Source organism: Ptychodera flava, chromosome 2 (assembly GCF_041260155.1).
Source record: "Ptychodera flava strain L36383 chromosome 2, AS_Pfla_20210202, whole genome shotgun sequence".
NCBI classification, from domain to species: Eukaryota; Metazoa; Hemichordata; class Enteropneusta; family Ptychoderidae; genus Ptychodera; species Ptychodera flava.
In genome coordinates, this window is record NC_091929.1 from 45826522 (window position 1) to 45847742 (window position 21221).

The following is a 21221-nucleotide window of genomic DNA, read 5'->3' on the forward strand; positions in this document are numbered from 1 at the left end:
AGTCAACTTCACGAACCTCCCATTTCAAGCCCAATGATGAAAAAACATACCGCTGAAAGACCTATCAGTCTGACTCAAAATAAATGAGACACTAAATTCTGCTTTGAGAAATCGTTTTACTATAATGGTTTTAAATAATAAAGTTCAATCCGTCATCAAAGGCTTATGACTGCGTAATCCAAGGTTTGATAAGTTATTCTACACTTATTTTGTAAAAAAATTCAGTTACTCTTACGAAACAATTGTTTTGGTATCAATGAAGGAGACCAAATTTAACGACAGTGCTTCTCTTACACGAAGAGTGACTGTTGCGATCTTTGTTGTTGTGTACGAAAATTTGCAGAATATTACATTCGTGGTTCTCAGACAAGTTATTTAAAGAGCTTTCGTAAAATAATAACCTACATTTCATGGTTACAATATATATTTTATAGCAATTGTAGTTATTTCAAAATATATCGACATCATTGTAAATACAGGTCAAAAATTAAACTCCCCTACTTTGCATAATACTATGGAAAAGCTACTTTATGAAAATAGTACTTGTTATTTGTGCGAAAAGAAATTAGTTTTTATGTTTACAAAAAAAATGAATGAAGATATCTGTAAAAAAGCTTTTAGCTCTCAATGCTAAACAGTCATACCTTTTTGGCCTTTCCAAACTGATTATCATAATTTAACAAAATTAAGGTTACTACAATTCAAGAGTTTAGCCAATATTTGATTATAAAGTGAAATCTGTAAATGCGTAACGGATAATAACCGAGTTCCCCGAGTACAGTAGAATTATGTGCTGCATTACTTACTATAGACAATGTGAACATCTCAGGCCTCGTGAAATCCCAAAGCTTCCCAGCCATACATAAGTATTGGTAAAATTTTGTGATCAAAAGTCTTTTGAGCAATGTCAATAGTGTCATTATTAAACTGGCTTATGTAGACACTGTATAATCGCAAATAATGCCTTTTAACCCTGTTTTGCCAAAGTTAATGGGACGTTGAAAGTATTGCAGAGCACGAAAATGACACTCAAATTTCATAAAAAGGAAATGAAAGAAAGAAAACAACAAAAGAAGAAAGAAAAGAAGCAAACAAACAAACAAACAAACAAACAAACAAACAAAACTTTCAATATGAGTAACTTCAAGGGGCCAATGTTCATAGCATTTCAGTGTACCTGCTGCTCTAAATACAGTTAATACTGACTTTCAATTCCCACATCTTGCAAAAAGTGTTCAGTTTATCTAGGTGTATCTGTAAACAAATGACACTGCAATTGTAAGAGAAATATTATTGTGAAATGACAAATATATGTTTGCCTACACACAATATAATATTTTGCCATTTAAGAGCTTGTAAGACACTATACAATGATCAATTCGTTCAAAAGCCCTTTCAACATCTATACACTGGATCAAAATGAAATAATACAGATAAATTCACACTAATATGTTATCTGTATCATAGAATAATACACGAGAATTCAAACGAATCAACATGAATGCAGGCTTACTTTATACAAGCAATGGATTCTTGACTATATTCACTGTATATGCACTTTTCAGCTAAAATACAGGCAATAATCCATGATAATACTATAAGTATTTAAGGGCTTTATACAGTCTTTAAAGGCCTTGGCTAGCAGAGATGAAAACTTTATTCACACACTGTACAGGTATATCAAAATTGCTGTATCAAAAATAAAATGCCGTATCTAACATTGCTATTGTATCCAAAATAAAAATGAATATAATCAATTTAAACCAAAGGGATGATTCAATGAGATTATATTTATACTTACAATCAATATTAGAATGGGTAGACAAATTATAAGTCAATGTACAATTCATGGTTGTAAAGACAAACAAAATTAGAATAAATATAGATAGATATACGATTTAGTGGTTAGGTAACAGATAATGAAATTACTATTTACATATTTGCATGATTTTAGTCCTAAATAAAGCTATGTCATGTTATTGAATCCACTAAAAAAATACGTGATTTTGTTATCCTGTCACTGCAGTTGTAAAGGAAAATGCATTGGTACATGTCCCTTTGGTTTTCAAACCCTCTTTGGGAGTAACCGAAAGTATGGTTGCCAGTGTAACGCCTTGTGAGACAATTTTGACCCCACCGTTATTCTGCGCTAGAAATTGTTTGACAAAGCCAGCCTTAAATCATATTTCTGATAAGCAGTAAAATTCCAGTTAAAATGAGATTTTGCACGATGTTTTCTACATCGATAAGCCAAATATATAGCGAACATGTCATCACAGTCACAGCCTATATTCCAAAAAGGAGTAAGTTAGAGACACTTACAGAAAAATTGAATGATATCCCGCGAAAGGAGAACTGCATAAAAACGGTATCACCTAGGACTTCAAAAAGTAGGAATTATTTTAACTGACTGATTTTGTTTTGATATACTGTGCTAAGTTTCTAGAAAAAGAACACAAATATTTCACTACTTTGAGCTGAGCTTTCACACGGCGGTGACTGTCTGAATTCCCCCTTCCGAATTATTCTGATTGGAACTTCGATATTAGATCGGCGAGAGTCATGTAAGGGTTTCTCACACACATTTTCATCAAGTGTTTGTAATCATCGCAAAACCTTATGGCGTCATCACGTTCAAAGTATGATTCATTGAAGCTGCATTTGAATAGCATTGTATCCATTTCTGTACTTTTAATAATTTCTATAAGCGTCATTTGTCTAATGTGAGCATTTCCTCCGCCTATATTTTTTATCCCATCAATTTTATCATATTGTCCGATCTCTCTAAAGGCAGAATGGTCTTCCAATGTTATAGTATGCTGTGTCAGACATGGTGGTTTTTCAATACCATCAATCCTGACACACTGTTCTATTTTAGTGAGTGGGTAAAGGCTATGGTCTGTACCAGACTTTATCATGTTACCCACTTCTTTAAGGAAATCATTTATTGATGCAGTCATGCCCCCAAATCTCACTCTAAGGGGAACAATATTGATGAAGTAACCTACAGCATCGTGACTTACAGGAACATGTATTCGCATATCAACTGGATAGGTAATTAGCACATCATTGGACTTTGAGTAGATTTTAAGCAGGATTGCATATACTGCTGTTACTATCTGGAAAAGAGTTAAACCTGACGTGCGTGCAAAACTGTTGAGTTGTGTCAAATCGCCTGTTTCAATACTCCGCTCAGTTTGGTATGCTGGTGATGATTTAGGAGCTTGAATCATCAAGGAATATCGCCCGGGCAAAAAATCAAGAGAACTTCTAAAGACTCCTGCCCAGAATTTCTTCAGAATTTTTCCTTGAGACTTGAGTAGTTCTCCTCGCCTTTTCAGAAAATCGAAAAATTCAAATCGTTCGGTTTCGTCTGCTCTCAATGACTGTAGCATTATCTGCCTAAGGTCTCTTAACAAAGTTGTCAATGAGAGAAAGTCGCAGGAAATGTGATGCACAACGCAACAGACGAAATTTACTTTTCCATCAATCATATAGAGAAAGATTCTGATGGGATATTCTTTTCTTAGGTCAAAGGGTATCTCACTGACTTTTTTAATTTCAGCTATCATATCTGCATCATTGGTAACACCTTCGAGACATCGAATATCCGGTTTGAATTCTTGATGTATGTCAAAGGTAACATCATAGATGTCTTCAGTTGCATGTCTAAACACAGCTCTAAGCATTGGGTGTTTCTTCATCAAAATGCGCAGAGATTCCTCCCAATATTCAGCAGTTGTGTCATTTCTGTGGAGTTGAAAGATGGTGTAAATATTGGATGCTACACCTTTTGAGTTGTCCAGTGTTCTATGAAATCGTTCTACCTGATCTTCGGTTGCCTTAATATTTATTTTAGGCTGGACAAGTTCGAGTTCATTTTTTTCAGGGGTAATGATAACATGACGTTGTCTGATACTTTTGTCAATATAATATGATATTTGTGACAACGTAGTCTTTTGGTCAATTAGGCGAGTAACTGGAACGAGTACACCTGTTTTCTCCTTAAGGTGTCTCTGTATTGTTATTGCTTGAATGGAGTCTAGTCCTAATTCAAGAAGCGACATATCTCCCTTGACTTGCTCTGCCTCGAGAGTGAGCACATTAGCTGCCACTTCCGTCATGATTTCGTCAAGAGATGATCCTGTGTGACTTGATGAGGTACCCTGAGATGTACTTTCTTCTGGTGTATTGATGAAATCCTGGAAGCGTCCTCTTGTATGTACTGGTTCATAACCATGTAGATTATGTTTGATCTTAGACCAGTGGAAGTCTCCAAAAGCCACTTGGACAGTGTTAAATGACAGAGCGAATTCAAAGCATTTCATAATATCAGTGATCTGCAATGGTAGATAGCCCATAGACATCATTTTCTTCTTAACAGCTTCATTACCTTCTATGATACCAATGTTCAGAACACTCCAATTAATTGCCTGACCAGGAAGACCACAGAGCCTTCTGTACTGGGCAAGACAGTCCAGAAATGCATTGCCTGCACCATAGTTGGTTTGGCCCATATTACCAAAGATGGACACAATTGAAGAATGCATTACAAAATAATCAAGAGGGTCCTTCTCTGTCAGTTGATGCAGATTCCACGCTCCAAGTATTTTGGGACGAGTTGCCATGGCAAAATCCTCATCAGTCATATTTACCAACATGTGATCTGCTAACACTACTGCCCCATGGAAGACACCTTTAATAGGAATACCACCTAATGTCTTTCTGAGATGTAGCAAGGCTTTTGACAAGGCCTGAAAGTCAGCCACATCAGCTTGTAGAGGAATTATCTGAGTGCCCATACTTTGCAAGTGACTTAATTCAGGCGAGTGTGATGGTGGGCTTCTAGATAACACAGCTATATATCCACCACCTCTTTCAGATATGTACTTGCAAATCTCTAGTCCAAGCCCTTTTGTTCCGCCTACAACCAAATAGCATGAATGCTTGTGAAACAGTCGGTCTTTATCAGCATGCACAAAGCTTTTGGGGTCCATAACTAGTACTTTGAATGACTCATCGTCACAGGATGGCACAACGGTACTGGTAGCACTCTGCTCAAAGTTGAATTCACCAAATGTAAGTGCATCAAAGTTACTTTTAAGTGATATTTCATTAATCCATTTAACAACTTCTGGAAGAGTTCTCTCTAAATGCCTAGCTTGAAAAATATGATTGTTGTTGATTGAGACAACTTCGAGGTCTGGCCTTACTATAGAAATACTATGAATTGCTGTGTCAACTCCATGGAATACATTTACTAAAACTGACCTCGTTGGGAGACTTTTCAAAATCCTCTGACTCACAGTGAGTGTTATTGGACCTAAATACAAGAACAATACTGATTGCATGTCTGTAGCAGTAGGCTCATATTCATCTTGCCAATTATACGACCCTTTTTCAAAACCACAAATTGATGCACAATGTGAAAGCAATTTGGAGAGATTTTGATATTTCTTTGTCCCTTCAATGACAAGCTTCTTATTGGAATATTCATGTATATTCCTAATTAACACCTCCCAAAGGAGAACAAATACTGAGAGACAAGGTGAGTTTTGCATCCACTTCGGTAAATCACTTGACTTGACAAGCAGTGATTCTGGTACATTGCATATTGAACTAAGTTTCATTGGATAACAGGTGTGTACTTTTGTATGTTTTCGTGTACAACTCTCGGATGATAGAACTTCGCAAATACAATCTATAATCATCACTCTATATCCATCTTTGTTTCTATCACTCCATGGATCTGACTTTATCATTGTCACTCCAGCCTCAGTAACATAGAAGAATTCTCGGTCATGCAATCTTGCCTTCATTACATTTACACTAACCGATTTCACAGGATATGAACATTTATCTTGTGCTTCATAGTGTAACTCAAGCCTCTCCAGACGTTCTGGGTAAGTTGATATCACACTTAATGGTGACTCCGGCTGAGCCCATACTGCTCGCATGTTTGGAAAATCTCTATTCAGAGATACTTTTGTGAGTTTATTTGTGTAGATCCGTGATCCAAAGATGGTATATTCTGAGTGATAAGGTGAATGAGATCCACAAACTAGAGCTACCATAGTCGACACTTCTTCAGCTGTACCCTTACTAAGGTCAACCAGTACTGTGTTGTCGTAAGTGCTTTCTCGCAAAGACTTCGAACCATTCCCCAAAGAGGTGCACCAGTCAATCCGCAGTGAAGAGACATCTCTGTTTTATAGTCACCTTCCTTCGAAATCATCGACATGCTTTGGCTTCCTAATGTTACAATAATCAACTTACAGGTCGCGCTATTTTGAGCCAGAAACTTCACAATGTGCTTGAGAGATATACATACCGAGTTTAAAGACTCAAAGACATCTTCACTAGAGGTTTTATTCTGCCAATCGGAAATTCCCCATAAATAAAAGACATGCCTTGCATTTTTGATAAACCTTTGCAGGTTTTGCAGGTGAACATTGATAGCGGAACATTTGGCATCAGAGTATTGTAATAATTGAGAGTGGCTTGTGATCGATTTCGGCAAATGTGATGCTATGCCTAAGCTGTCTGCAAATATGACGTTCAATGCACGTAAATCTTTCTTTTCGGCATTGTTGATGTTTTCATCTTTGATGTGGATATCGGGTACATCTATTTCATACCATTGCAATTCGTAAGTCATTTTACCTACAACCCTACTTGTATCATCCTCATCAAGCACCCTCACAAAGATATCTTTGCACTCGATGACAATTTCACCAGACTCGTTTAAGACAATTGCATTGAAAATATCAAGGTAACCTTTGGAGTGTACTTTACGCACATATACAATTACACGATTGTTAGGTTTCCCAAATATTTCAATGTCACCAACAGAGACAGGAAAGCTTGATTTGTAACCGGAATCATCGTCCACTGTGTTGAAATTAGCCACACCCGTTGCTTGGAGTACTCCATCAAAGAGAACTGGGTGTACAATAGTACCTTCAGCCTGATTGGACAGTTCTTCTGGTAGACTCAGCAAAACAATTGCTTCCTGTCCATTCTTCAAAGTCTTTGTCATTGGTTGCATCATGGGTCCATATGAGAATCCAAAGGTTTTAAGAAAGTCGTAGACCTGTTGAACTTTAATGTCTTTGACACACCGACCTAATGTTTCAGAAATATCAAACAATGGGGTTGCTTTTCTGAAGTCATGCATAATGATTGTGCCAGCCGCATGAGAAATTTCACCACTAACTATTTTGAAAGAAAATGATGGTATTTCAGCATCATCTTGCTTCAGCCTCACAAAAATGTCGATTTCATGCACCAACTCTAGTGGTCGAATAAATTCTATTGACAACTGACAGTAATGCTTCCTCGTTTGCTGCAGATCAAGTGTTGAGTAACATGCTTCTAGGGCCAGTTCCACATATAAGACACCGGGAACCACAACGATGCCGCCGACAATATGATCGTACACAAAGGGTAGGTTACTGCGGTTGATGTGACATTTGTATATCATTGCATCAGCTGAAACTCTTCTAACAAAGGGATAAGTTTCCCTCGTGGCCTTGGCTGAACCTTGTCGATGTTGTAGAGATGTCTCTGGTTCATGCCAATGCTTATTTCTGTCGAACTGATACATGGGCAAATCTATAGGAATCTGCATGTCATATTTATGATAGGCATTCCAGTCTATTTGGACTCCTAACTGGTAGAGCTTGCAAAGTGACTTTACCATGGTTGCCTGACCTTTGTTTTCTAACATTGAAGGCAGAGTCACATGGTTAAATGAACCTGTGAGTTCATTTAAGTATCTTTTCAATGCTGGCTTTGGTCCAACTTCTATAATTATATTCTTTTTGTCTTTTACTAGAGCAGCTTCAATACTTTTTGAAAACTGTACCGTCTGTCTTAAATTCCTTTTCCAGTAGTGTTTATTTGTGTAGTCATCATCGGAAGCAATTTTCCCAGTGACAGTTGAATATATTTCTATTGCGTCACCATTGGTAGGTTGCTCCAGATGGTCGATGGAGTTTTCAAATTCGTCACAAATTGGTTGTATTTGCTGTGAGTGAAATGCAGTGTCTACATTTAGACGGTGTACAAACATGTCTGAGCCCTCTTTTTCGTTTTGCTCCTTCACTAATCTTTCGATGACAGCGATTGCATCTTCGTCTCCAGATAAAGTAAATGACGTGTTGGAATTAATGGCTGCAATCTCTACTGGTTTGTGTACAGCTTGGCACAGTTCATCGACCCTTTTCCTGGAAACATTGCTGACAGCTAACATTTTTCCACCCGATACTTTTTGTAATAGTTGACTCCGATAGAATATGACTTTCACAGCTGCAGAAAGAGATAGTTTTCCCGCTGCATATGCAGCTGCAACCTCGCCAACTGAGTGACCAATTATTGCATCTGGTTTGACACCCCAAGAAGACCACAAATGATGCAGGGCTACTTCAATGGCAAAGATTGCTACCTGTCTCATGGCACCAGAAACTAGATGACGTTTTTTGATAGCATCGACAAGAGACTGGTCCATGTATTCGGACAGGAGATCGTTAATTTGAACTATTGCTTCCCTGAAAATAGCTTCATTTTCAAACAAATCATATCCCATTCCTTGCCAATCTGTCCCCATCCCGGGAAAAACAAAAAGTATTCGCTTTTGTTCGACAATGTTGATTGCTTTCTTTTCTGCCGTTTCTTTCTCTGCCTTTTCTAATAGATGACACAAATTTTCATCACTAGTTGCACAACATGCAAGACGGTAACTGTGATGATGAGAACGCCTGATCGTTGAAGTGTATGACAGATCTTCTATTATATTCAATTTGTTTGTTTTTAGCGCTTTTCTTAAATGCTGCAAAGTGTATTTCATCGCATTTTTTGACTTTGCTGAGATCGTAATTATTGGTTTGTGTAAATGCTGGTTTCTTCTGGTATCTATGTATTCCCTTACTATAGCATGGGCATTTGACCCTCCAAAACCAAAGGAATTTACACAAGCCAGTCGACCACTATCTTGTTCCACCCACTCGATGGCTTTTCTTGGAACTTCTAACTTAAGATCATGGAAGTTAATTTGTTTGTTTGGTGTTTTAAAATGTATTGTAGGTGCAATCGTTTTGTTCTTTATCATTAAAAGGACTTTTATCAGCCCAGCAACACCCGCAGCAGATTCGAGATGAGCAATGTTACTTTTGACTGAACCTATCAAGCAGTTTGGCGCACCTGGTTTTCGAGCTTTGCCGATGTATGTTCCCAGTGAAGATGCTTCAATAGGGTCGCCCAATCGTGTGCCAGTACCATGTGCCTCAATATACGTCACCTCGGAAGGGTCGATGTTGAACTTACAATAAACTCTTTGCAGTAGCTCTGCTTGCTGCTTCGACGATGGGGCAGTGATTGGTGAGGCAAATCGGCCATCTTGATTGATTCCAGTGCCAATAATACCCCAGATTCTGTCTTGATCTGCAATGGCCTAACAGTAACGTTAAAGGGAAAATCAAAATGTTTGTGTTTACATTCATACGTATATGTAGGTCATTACGTTTGAAAACGTACGGTACCCTATCAGTATGCCCTGTCCGGTAGACGAAAAAGTGATTATGCCAAATCGAAATCAATAAAGAGCGATGGTTCATGACGTTGCAATTTGTCATCACTACTGTACCTAGTTAGGAGACGTTATGCAAGCAAACTTTCACACATGCTTACCATACAAAAATCATAATAAAATAGTATGTGCATTTTAAAATTTTCATTTCCTTAATGAATGTCCTCACTTAATTTCCTTTCTTCCTGCTGATACGGAAATAATAACAAAAATGTCTTTATGCACTCAACAAACTTCATTACCAACTCAGAAGAATCATGTTTAACATTGCAAAGTTCAGAAACTGGCATATTGCATAGCTTAGCCACTGCACGCAACAACGTCTTCGTATGCATCAGTATGGGGCTGATGATAAAACATGTATTTACCTTTTTAAGATTTTTCAAAATTACAACACCACAACCTTCCCCTCTTGCATAACCATCAGCGTGATCTGAAAATGGCTGTGATAAACCAGACGGTGATAACATTCCTGCTCTACACAGGCTTACAAACATGTTTGGATCCAAAATAACATTCACTCCTCCGCAGATAGCCATGTAGCAATCACCTGTGATATAGATATTCATTGATATTATCTCAGACTATATTTCTTGCATGTGTACACTGCTACTTATTGTACACGTTAAAACCTGACTACAACACATTTGCTCGACTCTATATTTGAAAGCTCTTTGACTCGCAACACTAGCGTCAAGTCTCTGCAGTTGACAATGCGATCTGTTGTTGGTCTATATCGAAATGCTTTCCATGCTCCCTTGCAGCTGTTAGGTATAAATACCAAAGTACATTATATACATATTGAATGTTCATGAGAATAACGGCATATGCTTGTTGCCCGAGGGCCAGACAGTCACTCTCAAAACCCTGGTCTGGTCGCTTACGAGCTAACGAGTTATTGAATGTGTGCATGCATAGACGGCGCTTTCAGTCTTGACCAGTCTACTGTTGTCACGTCATTAACTATTTAGTGGTCAACGGTTTAAGAAGCTGGCTATTTACAGGTATCACAATCCATATGATGCATAACCAATGGCTGTAAATTAGCAAATAACATCACAGAGTTTGGTTGAGGTCTGCTATGAAATACAATGAAATACTGCGTATATACTTACCAGCGCGTATACCTTGAGAACCAAGGTGTATAGCGATGAGAGAAGATGAACATGCAGTATCTACGCAAAGTGATGGACCAGTTAAGTTAAAAGTATAAGACAGTCGATTGGCTATGACGGAAACTGCTGCTCCAGTCACTGTGTAATTGTTTCTCTCTATTACATCTCCACCTATCAAACCCCCATAGTCATTGTTCATTACACCTGAAGAGTAATTAAAGAACCCAGAGAGTGACATCTATTGAGAAATATGTAGTCAAAGCTTTGCAGGCTTGATAAGCTAAACTCGACATTTCTTACGAATATTTATTTCTTGTAGACAAAGAAGACCTAGATATTTGTAGTAAGAAACTATTTTAACCAGGTTATACCACTTTTTCAACCAACCTAGATGTCCATCTCTTCAAAACGTTATTACCTTTGTTTTATCAACGTTAATTCCATACGCCACTTTACACAAAAACTTGACAAAACATGAGTTAAAAACCAGGGACTTCTAATCCACCTCGTCTGCATACAGGAGTTCAGCTGGAGCCCTGATACAAGCTTTGATACCACTGTACATAGAGTGTAAAATGTGTAACAATTTGCTGAATGCCCCTCCTACACCAACAGCTTATAAGACACCATTCAAAATTTGAATAGCATGACTTTGATTCGGTAATGCCCGTTTTGGATCCTGGAACAATTTTTGCTCAGGTTCAGTGAGTAAATTAGCATTAAAACGACTTCTACATTCCTCAGTCATACACTAACGCATAAAAATCGAAACAAACTCGTCCGGACACTTTGTTTTACGTGTGGAAATGCACTGCTCTGTAGCGTGCCCGGAAGGTTATATCTCATAGGTTGAGTGTCACTATTTTCTGCAACTTAGGGGTTTATTTATATCATTCAATTATAACGGTAAGATTCAGCCACCAAATTGGATAACAGCTTCCGAGACGCTACACATCAGCCCGGAATGCATGTTGACTACATATGATATGTGACGGGGAAATGATACGATTAGATACGAGGAAGAACTTCGAAATGATTTACACAACTGAAAAGTTCTGAAGACGCAGTGACATAATCGATAACAATGAAAAACGTCGAGAATACATGTGTGACATTTCCTTTTTTATCATTGGCCATGCGACCATTGACAATGTAAATATTACCAAAGTTGCGAAAGATGTCCAATAGAACCTTCCCTTCCCCGTTTACAGATTAATCTTTTGAATTTCTTGATGAGTGGAAAACTGAAGAGCTATATGTATCAGCGGTAGCGATAAAAAAATCTATCGAGTCATCATAAATGGAATCATCCACTGCATCAAGATGTAACAAAACAGATAAATTCACACTAATGTGTTGCCTGTATTATAAATAATGTAAGTGAAATCACAGGAATCCACATGAATACAGGCATGTTGAATACAAGCAACGGATTCTTGACTGTATTAATCTGTATATGCACTATGCAGATATAATACAGGCGGTAACCTTTGTTAATACTGTAAGTATTAAGAGGTATCCATGCAGAGATATAAAAATGACAATCACGAAATGTACTTTTGAAACCAGTCAGTTAATTTGCCAAGTGTTTTTTTAATGCTATCTAAAATGAACTCTGGACGAAAATAGTAACACCCTACAAAGTTACATCACTGTGAAATTGAAATAAACTGTCGTAAAAGTTGATAAAAATACAATTATTTAAGTTGCTATAGACTCTGCACACCTTGTCAGCAAGACTTTCCTTTATATAGAGGACAGAGCCACTGCTTAGACGGCCTTTAGTATAATATTTCCGTGCGGGTGATGAATAAAGAATATAGTTTTTCGAATGTCGAAACTGCCACTGACAGTACAAAAAGTTTCAAGTAATCCTACAATATCGTACTTTAAACACTGAAAAGAAAACTCATTATTACATATCTTTGCTTTACACCTCTGAAATTCCTGATTAATATTGATAAGTTAAGAGTTAATTAGGGCCTATTTTGGGCTTTCTCGCAGCTCTGCCATTTCATACTCCATACTGTCAATTCTATTTTGTAGCAAATCTAAATTTTGGTGAACATATTCTGACTCGGAGGTAATTTTGTCCTATTTATTATTTATTATTTACTACATTGTCAGTTGCCAGGCGTAAATTTGATTTTCTTTATGTTGATACTCATTTTAAATTATTTGATGCAACGATTATGTCACTTTTATATATATGAATGAAGTTTTGCTCTGGAGCGTTAATTTTTGAAATCAGCTAAAGGAAGGACATCTTCAGTGCATTGATATTATGGAAAGTTTGCCTATTTGTAAACTCGCTTATTTTACAAGTTTCAGCTGCATCTGTAATAAAAGTTTCCTAAAACCCTTTACATGTGAAATAGCTATCACTGTCAGTTTGAGTCTAAAACCGTAAGAAACATGTACAGAAGGACGCCCTCACTTCCTCACTCTCTGGCTACGTATGATAGATTCTTGTGACAAGAAAAGGATATTCAGAGAGACATACCAACATAACATCCAACGTTGGTTCCTGATAACTTGTCCAGAGGAAATCCTCCGTTTTCCAGAGCACGGTAGGTGCATTCCAGTAAAAGGTATTGCTGGGGGTCCATACGTGCAGCTTCGTCATCACTTATTTTAAAGAGTCGATTGTCCCACTCGGTTAACCTGGTATATAGATAGAAAATTCAGCTTACTGGTTGAGTTTTTAACATTTTGTATATTGTATTTAGCAAATTGTATAAACTTCGGAAAATAAAATGTCTATGGAAATTTAAATCATTTAAGGTAGTTCACGCCTCAAAAATGAAAGCCTTAAACTTTTGCTTAAACTTTTCTTGAGCAAAGTTTTAATTATTCTAGTTATAAATCATGAATAAACATCAGGGCCAACGCCCAAACTTTCGTTCCAGCGAAACAAATCCCAAATATTCACCCTAATGTATAATTGAAAATGGCCGCCATCCTATTGTCATATCTGTTGGCGAAAATAAAACGTACTTGATAAGCTTCAAAAATGAGCCCCCGCAAGTTGTAGGCAAAAAGAATATTCCAAAAGCTTGAGAGTGCGAATATATCTTCGTAAGGCGCATTCCGATGTGATATTTAAAGGGGAAGTTCACCAAGGATGATTTTACATATGTGCTAGCTTTGTGGTCACTTACCCGGAAAAGCTATTTTCGCCATTTATAACTTTCACGATTTTTACAAAAACCGATAGAAATAGTACAGGAAGTTGCCCATGTAATTTGAATCATGGGAAAAAGCGCCAAGCTTGGAGCTTGCATAATGTGATATGGAAGGCACCATTTTCCCATGGGTATGGTATTGTCCACTCACCCATGCTTAAACCAGGCTGTGCGTATTTACATAACTTTTGTTTATACTGAGTATCCTTGCATAAACAATGAATCACTTATAATAAACTGTCCACTGTCAGATTTTGTGTTGCTGTTTACTACTGTGTTACTTTGAGTGGACAATGTGGGGGGCATACCCATCCAAAGATGGTCCCTTCCATATCACATGATGCAAGCTCCAAGCTTGGGGGGTTTTCCCATGATTCAAATTACATGGGCATATTTACTGTACTATTTTTATCATTTTTGTAAAAAATCGGGCGAGTTATAAATGGTGAAAATAGCTTTTCTGGGGTAAATGACCACAGAGCTACCACATATGTAAAAATCATCCTTGGTGAACTTCCCCTTTAAGACAGAGTATGCATAATTTTTCCTATCATTTGGCCAAAATCAGCGTTTTTGTAAGATTTCTGGTTTTTAATACGCTAGAGGTGAAAGTGGGACAAAATTCCAAAGTTTTGTCCTGAGTTAAAGTATCATTCACCAAAATTAATAAATGGAATACCTGTCGACAAAGGCTGCAGATTTAACATAAGATTTGCCTGGAGCGTTGACGTCACTGCTGTAGAAGGCATCGTTGTCCCATCTATCCTTTGGTATCTCGGTCACGTGATTCTCACCATTGACCAAGACGCGCCAATATTCGTCTATGTCGTTAGCACCAGGAAACTTGCAAGCAATGCCGACAACTGCAATTGCATCATCCGAGTCGGGTTCCATATTCTGAAATAGAAAAGTTGCAACTTCGCTCATTCCGTATAATTTTCATTGTTTCTGATGAACGCTAATTGTATTGATTAAATTTAGATTTGCATTGCATTAGCAATGTAAAGTCATGGTGTTTACATGAGAACGTGGACGACCGTGAAGATGCTCTGACTCCTAAGTGCACAATATTGTTATTTAACAATCAACACCGCAGAACATTAGGGAGCGTTCAGTTATTTTGGCCGGGGTAGGACCGGCAAATTCTTCCCGTACATCAGTAAAAATAAGTGAAGCCCCTACCCATTGCACCAAAAAATTGATGACTGCCCCCTCTTTTAGAATGACAAAAATTTCATGACCCCATGGCGTGAGTAAAGCTGCACCCATAAACACCTCTGGGGGGAGGGGGCGATAGAATCCAAAACAGTTCTCAGATTTTTTCAACTGACACCCCTAGCAAACTCACAATGCGATAAAATCCCCCTTCTGACTTTCTATTATTTCAAAATCCCCCTCAAAGGGATCGAATATAAATTACAGGTAGGCCGCTAATTTTATCGCAAGCATTTTTGACGGGCCGATATAGAGCTCTATCCTAAACTATCAAATCGCAATAGATTGGAGTCTATTGTGTAAACTATTAACGTTTTCCCACAAAAACAAGCTATATCAGTAAATTTAAATATGTTTGATAGTTCATATAAATGTACTTTGCTTGAAGTGGCAGATAAAAAGTGCATGTGTGTATATAAAATCATTTGGTATGGATTTCATTGAGAATTATGATTCACCATACATGGTAGTCTATGAAAAAACAATGAATAATACTTTTTCAATATAAAATTGGCAATATCAGTGTATTTATAGACGTTTGATAATTGACATAGTTGTACTTGACAAGAATGGGATAGTTATAAATGCATGGGTGTTCAAGAAATTTAAAAATGAAAAAAATGAAAAAATCGATATATATATAATCGATATATATATATATATATATATATATATATATATATATATATATATATATATATATTATATACGTTTGGGAAAATTGACATTATTGTACTTGGTTTGAATAGGGCGATTACAAGTGCGTATGTGTACAATAAATTTAATTTCTGAATTTCACAGAAAAAGTTGATTCGCTAAGCATAAGGGTCTATGAGAAAACTTTGAATATTTTTTACAATACTAAACTAACTAAATCTGTGCTTTGTAAGTATTTGACAATAGATATAAATGTACTTGATTCAAATTGGTTAATTTAAAGTTCAGATATGGACAAAAATTATGTTGATTGGAATTTCAGCCGCTAGCTTCTCATTGAAGTCTACAGGTGAACTACATGTATTAAATATTTTCCCTGAATTTTCCTATACCTCTAAATATTTAAGTAATAGCAATTGTTCATTGCCTTTAGCGAACTCTATTTACAAAAAGGCAAGCCTCAGAGTTCCCAAGACAAGATATTCATTTGAAAAATAATGATACTTTTATTCAGATGTATAATAAACGACTTCAGATAATCTAATCATGCAGCGAATACATTTGTTATTTCCCAGGATATTTTTGAACATTGAAACTGCGTTTTGATGTAATGGATACTAATGAAAATCAAGTACTCCCCATTCTGCTGTTTAATAAAAACTATGACACCTCCCCCCTTGCGAATTTAAGGTGACCCCGTTGCATTTTTACCGCCCATTCTGGCCGTAATAACTTGATGCTCCCTCAGTGCAGTAGACCCCTGGCCAATTGACTCCCACTTTATGAAAAAAATGAAAAACATGACCCAATAGACAGTGTTTCAATATAAGGAGAGAACCCTTCGGGGTTTTTGCCAACCAAAACCCGACAATAATAATTGTACGTGATACCTTATTAAGTATGACCCGCAAGACGTAGTTGCATGATCCAACACGTATTTGATGATCGGAGATTCTTATTATTGGCGTGCGCTTTTATTGTGATTACGCAATTAAAGTAATTAGCAGAATTTAATTGTATTTTTATGTGATCTTGAACCTCATGTTCAGTGATTTTTGTACGAAAACTCTTTAGCCAATGAAACACGCTACTGATATGGAGAATACTTTTTAAATCGGTGCAGAATAATTGCGGACTCTGTGATAGCTATTCTCGCTTATGATACGCCCTCATCGGTGAAAGTCGATATAGTTTCTAACATTTGTTTATTAGCTAAATGTTGGTGTTCACGCTGTCCTTATGTGAATGCGCCCTCTAGGTTAAGTATAAACTTTTGAACGACGCCTTGAGTGACTTTTGGCAGGCAAAACTACGCCTGTTTTCTCCAGAAACGTATACGCTAGAAGGAATGCTAAAGTGTCAATGTGATATTCACATTACTATAGGTGTTCAAAGTTCAGCAACGGACACTGTATGACAACCTTGGTGCCTTTGATCTGATTTGCTTGACAATTGCCAAGCAAAGAGTGGTAACAGCTGAACATTGTTTCTATATTACTTGTTCTCAGCGTACCAGGTTTTGAATATCTTTGTGCAATTTGTAATCAATACCATGTATTTTACAATACTTAGATATATTGAGCGCAGAACTTGGCATGTTTGATTGATGAATATTAAGTTGTGTTTGTCAACCACATTGTAAATTTACACTATTACTTTGAACCGGTACGTTTAAATTTTAAGGAACATTTGTTCATAGTGTCAGTTTCATTTGTCCAGTCCCTACACTCGTCTTTACTCCTCTACGCAACGCAACCGTACATATGATGACTGTGTGTATGTATTCTACATGTATTAATGAATACACTTTATGCGCGCGTATGCTTATGTGTATGTATAAGATGCATGCATACATATGTGTGGCCAATGTATGTATGTATGTATGTATGTATGTATTTAAGTATGTATGTATGTATGTATGTATGTATGTATGTATATATATATATATATATATATATATATATATATATATATATATATATATATATATATATATATATATATGTATGTATGTATGTATGTATGTGTGTATGTGTGTATGTATGTATGTATGTGTGTGTGTATGTATGTATGTATGTATGTATGTATGTATGTATGTAGTATCAATGAATGAATGTATGTATGTATGTATGTATGTATGTATGTATGTATGTATGTATGTATATATATATATATATATATATATATATATATATACATATATATATATATATATATATATATATATATATATATATATATAATATATATATATATATATATATATATATATATATATATATATATATATATATCCTCTCTATTTACATTTTCATCTCAGGCTGTTCTATCTCTTAAATAAGCGTGGTTTAGTAAATTATTTTTGTTGAGATTTGGCCCCTCTTAAGAATGGGCAGTTTCAAACCTTTGTGGTAAGGCTACTTATCAGAACGTCGGAACGTAGTATAAGCTTACAGCTTAAACTACAATTTTAAAAACTACCAAGTCCACATAACGCCTGTGGTATTGGACTATCGCTTGTCGATATGCTCGGTCGTGGGTTGAATTTGTTATTAACTCCACTGAATATCACATTCATTTGCTATTGTTGATCGTCGTTGGTGACTCATTCATGGTAACGTGACACAGAATCTAGTTCACACTCTTCATCGCTATGTTTCTGTACGCAGAAGTAACATCTGGCAAGATTTCACGTCGTTTGTCAAGCTCAACTGGTGGAAATACTCTCGAGTCTACGAGTTTCCGTTGTTCTTGAACGATGCCAGTCGTTGAAAAACTCTCGAAGATATGTTTTTGGATTCTATCGTGCCCACCTACTTCTGACGTGTTTTTGTGTGCAGTATCACTCAAGCAATGGGGAGAGGGTTATGAAATTTTTGTCATCTTAAAAGGGGTCATCAATTATTTGGTGCAATTGGTGGGGGGATTTAGCTTATTTTGACTGATACATAGGAAAAATTTGCCGGCACACTCCCGGCCATAATAACTGATCGCTCCCTAACCTAACAGTGGAATTTTCCTTGTGGGTCTCATTAAGGAGAAATTGAACCAGTAATGAGTGAAATCTTTGTCTTATAGACCTTTTCTGAAGCCACATTGATGTTTATAAACGATATTGTTTGACAATTCGCCTGTAAAGAAATTTCAAATACTTTGCTGATTACCCGAAGCACAGCAGAATGACTCTCAATGATACAATTGTACTGTACTTTCACTTTCAATTTCACTTCAGTTACCCCGAACCCGAGTTAAATACCAATCTCTAACAAGAGCTCCCCAATTAACAGACTATTAATATCGTCTCCCCGTTTGCTGTTTGTCGAAACTGACATAACCTGGTTCTGTGCACTTGACTAATAATTGCACAAATCACCGTAGAACCACGGTACATAGATCTTTACATTCTAGTCGACTTATCACAATAAGGGACTTCTGACTCACAGGTCAGACGACTGAATAAGGTCAACATGAAAATATTATTGTAAAACGGGCTCAAAAAGGGAATTGGCGGGTAGGGAAAAAATACAGCTCACAGTATTCTACTGTATTTTCATTCACATATTCTGACATGTCTTTGTCGGGTTGAGAAAAATATTGGAATTGTTTTGTTGCTGGATTGCGTCGACCTTTAAGAGATGCGTCACAAAACCAATGACGTGCGTCGCTAATTTCGAATCATGTGCATGTTAAAGGAGTTTGAGTACAAAAGACGTCAATGGTTCAACAGAGAAAACATAAGGGAAACGTTTTAGTTTGCGTCCGTAAGTCTTGGCAAATCACACAGGAATAAATACATTGTGTTCATAGACTCACCTTTACCTATGACATTGCGTCTATTTCTGTCGGCTCCAACAAAGCAAAACAAGGACTGGTGATCCACGTAAAGAATGGAATGCTGTTCAATTCAAAATGCTGACTATATTTATCAATTAAACCAGTAAAATTCAAACTGAATGCTAGCCTCTTGCAGTCCTTTTCCCCTTACAGACAAAGAAAACAGGAGAACAGACTTACGCTATGCATTGCTATGCGGGGATTTCCATTGACTGCTATGCTATTTATATCAAGAGGCATTATGCAAATGAGAACGTACATTTTTTGTACTGGAGATGAATTAAGAAGCATGATCTGCCTCGTTCGCGGGCGACTTTTCAGCCACCTGCAATGCGGTATAAACAAACCTGGAGGTAAACTAAAAAATTATGAAAATAAAGAAAATGCAACATTTAAACTCAAAATACTATTAGATTCCATTAAGAAAACGTGAATCTTGTACCGCCTGTTTTTGCAGATAAATTCCTGCACTCTACTGTATGTGCATTTATCGTCTACATAAATTGTGTAGTCTATACCCACAATTAATAAGCATTCCCCTTTCGAATCAAATCTCATACTTTAATTTCAGTTGGAAATATTTTTTTATTAATCCAAGTAATGACTGATGCTGGCAAATACTTTCAACGACACGATATTTTCCTTTGATGAGAAAAAATAAATACCATAAATGTAATAACAACACCAACAATAATTGTAATAAATGGTAACCATAAATTAATAAAAAGTCACCCGTAAATGCAATACTTGTCAACAATAAATGTAACAAATCTATTTTTGCATCGCAATTGAGGAATTAGCCCTTTAACATTTATCTCTTTAATAAAGGAAAGGAACTCCACACATTGTTCATGTCGTAATTGTCTGCGTTTATTGTGTGTTGTGTGTTTTGAAAGTATATTTCACGTTTCACTGTTTTGTGTATAGAAGTGATTGGCCAAGGCGAGACATAGCTGTAACTGAGTGGCTATGCAGTTTCTACTCCAGAGTGGAGAGACTGTATTACACTACAATCCTTTCACGCAGTTTTTCGAAAATTTGCTGTACTTTCTTCATCAGTCGCCTGAAATTCATCTTCAGTGGATAAATTGTGTGGAATAATTTAGAAATTGTCTGTATTGCTATGTTGCCCTACTTGAAGTTTGTTCCTTCGGTGGGGATGCTAATTTTGTTCTTCTTTGTTCAAGGTTGTGTCCGTATTGTTTAATAGATTAAAATATAGACATATGTTCTCGCCAAGATGTTTTGTGTCGTAAGTTTCTGTTATAAGGTTTTATATTTCTCTGTTGTTTGTTCTGAGTCGTCTGTTGTAAACTTTGTTGCATCACTGATTGACGAGTTAGTTAGTTAGATGCTTTCTTATTATGTCATCATCAGTGTCTAGAACTGTTGTTCCACTTCCGTTATCTAATGGTTTGATCGGTACCTAGCCGTTTTCTGATAGTGTTCTCGATGTATTCTATGCTATGTTTCGGAAAGGAAATATAGTTCAGAACAGAACGCAGTAACATTACACTAGTCTTATTAAAGTTTATAATAAACAAATGATCACATATGCAAGTTCAAGTTTATTACATTTATGATTAATTATTTATTACGTTTGTGGTTGCGGGTTGTTACATTAATGGT

General features: G+C 36.5%; 1 protein-coding gene across 1 annotated transcript; it reads right to left on the minus strand.

Moving 5' to 3' along the window:
* Nucleotides 1-96: 96 nt before the first annotated feature.
* On the minus strand, nucleotides 97-19806 carry LOC139122297 (uncharacterized). The gene is made up of 6 exons (XM_070687697.1): nucleotides 19572-19806; nucleotides 14566-14783; nucleotides 13205-13365; nucleotides 10702-10905; nucleotides 9955-10136; nucleotides 97-9451 (listed from the first exon to the last, which is right to left on the minus strand). The coding sequence occupies exons 2-6, from the start codon at nucleotides 14778-14780 to the stop codon at nucleotides 6068-6070; spliced, it is 4146 nt and encodes a 1381-aa protein (XP_070543798.1). The 5' UTR covers nucleotides 14781-14783; nucleotides 19572-19806; the 3' UTR covers nucleotides 97-6067.
* Between the last annotated feature and the right edge of the window lie 1415 nt (nucleotides 19807-21221).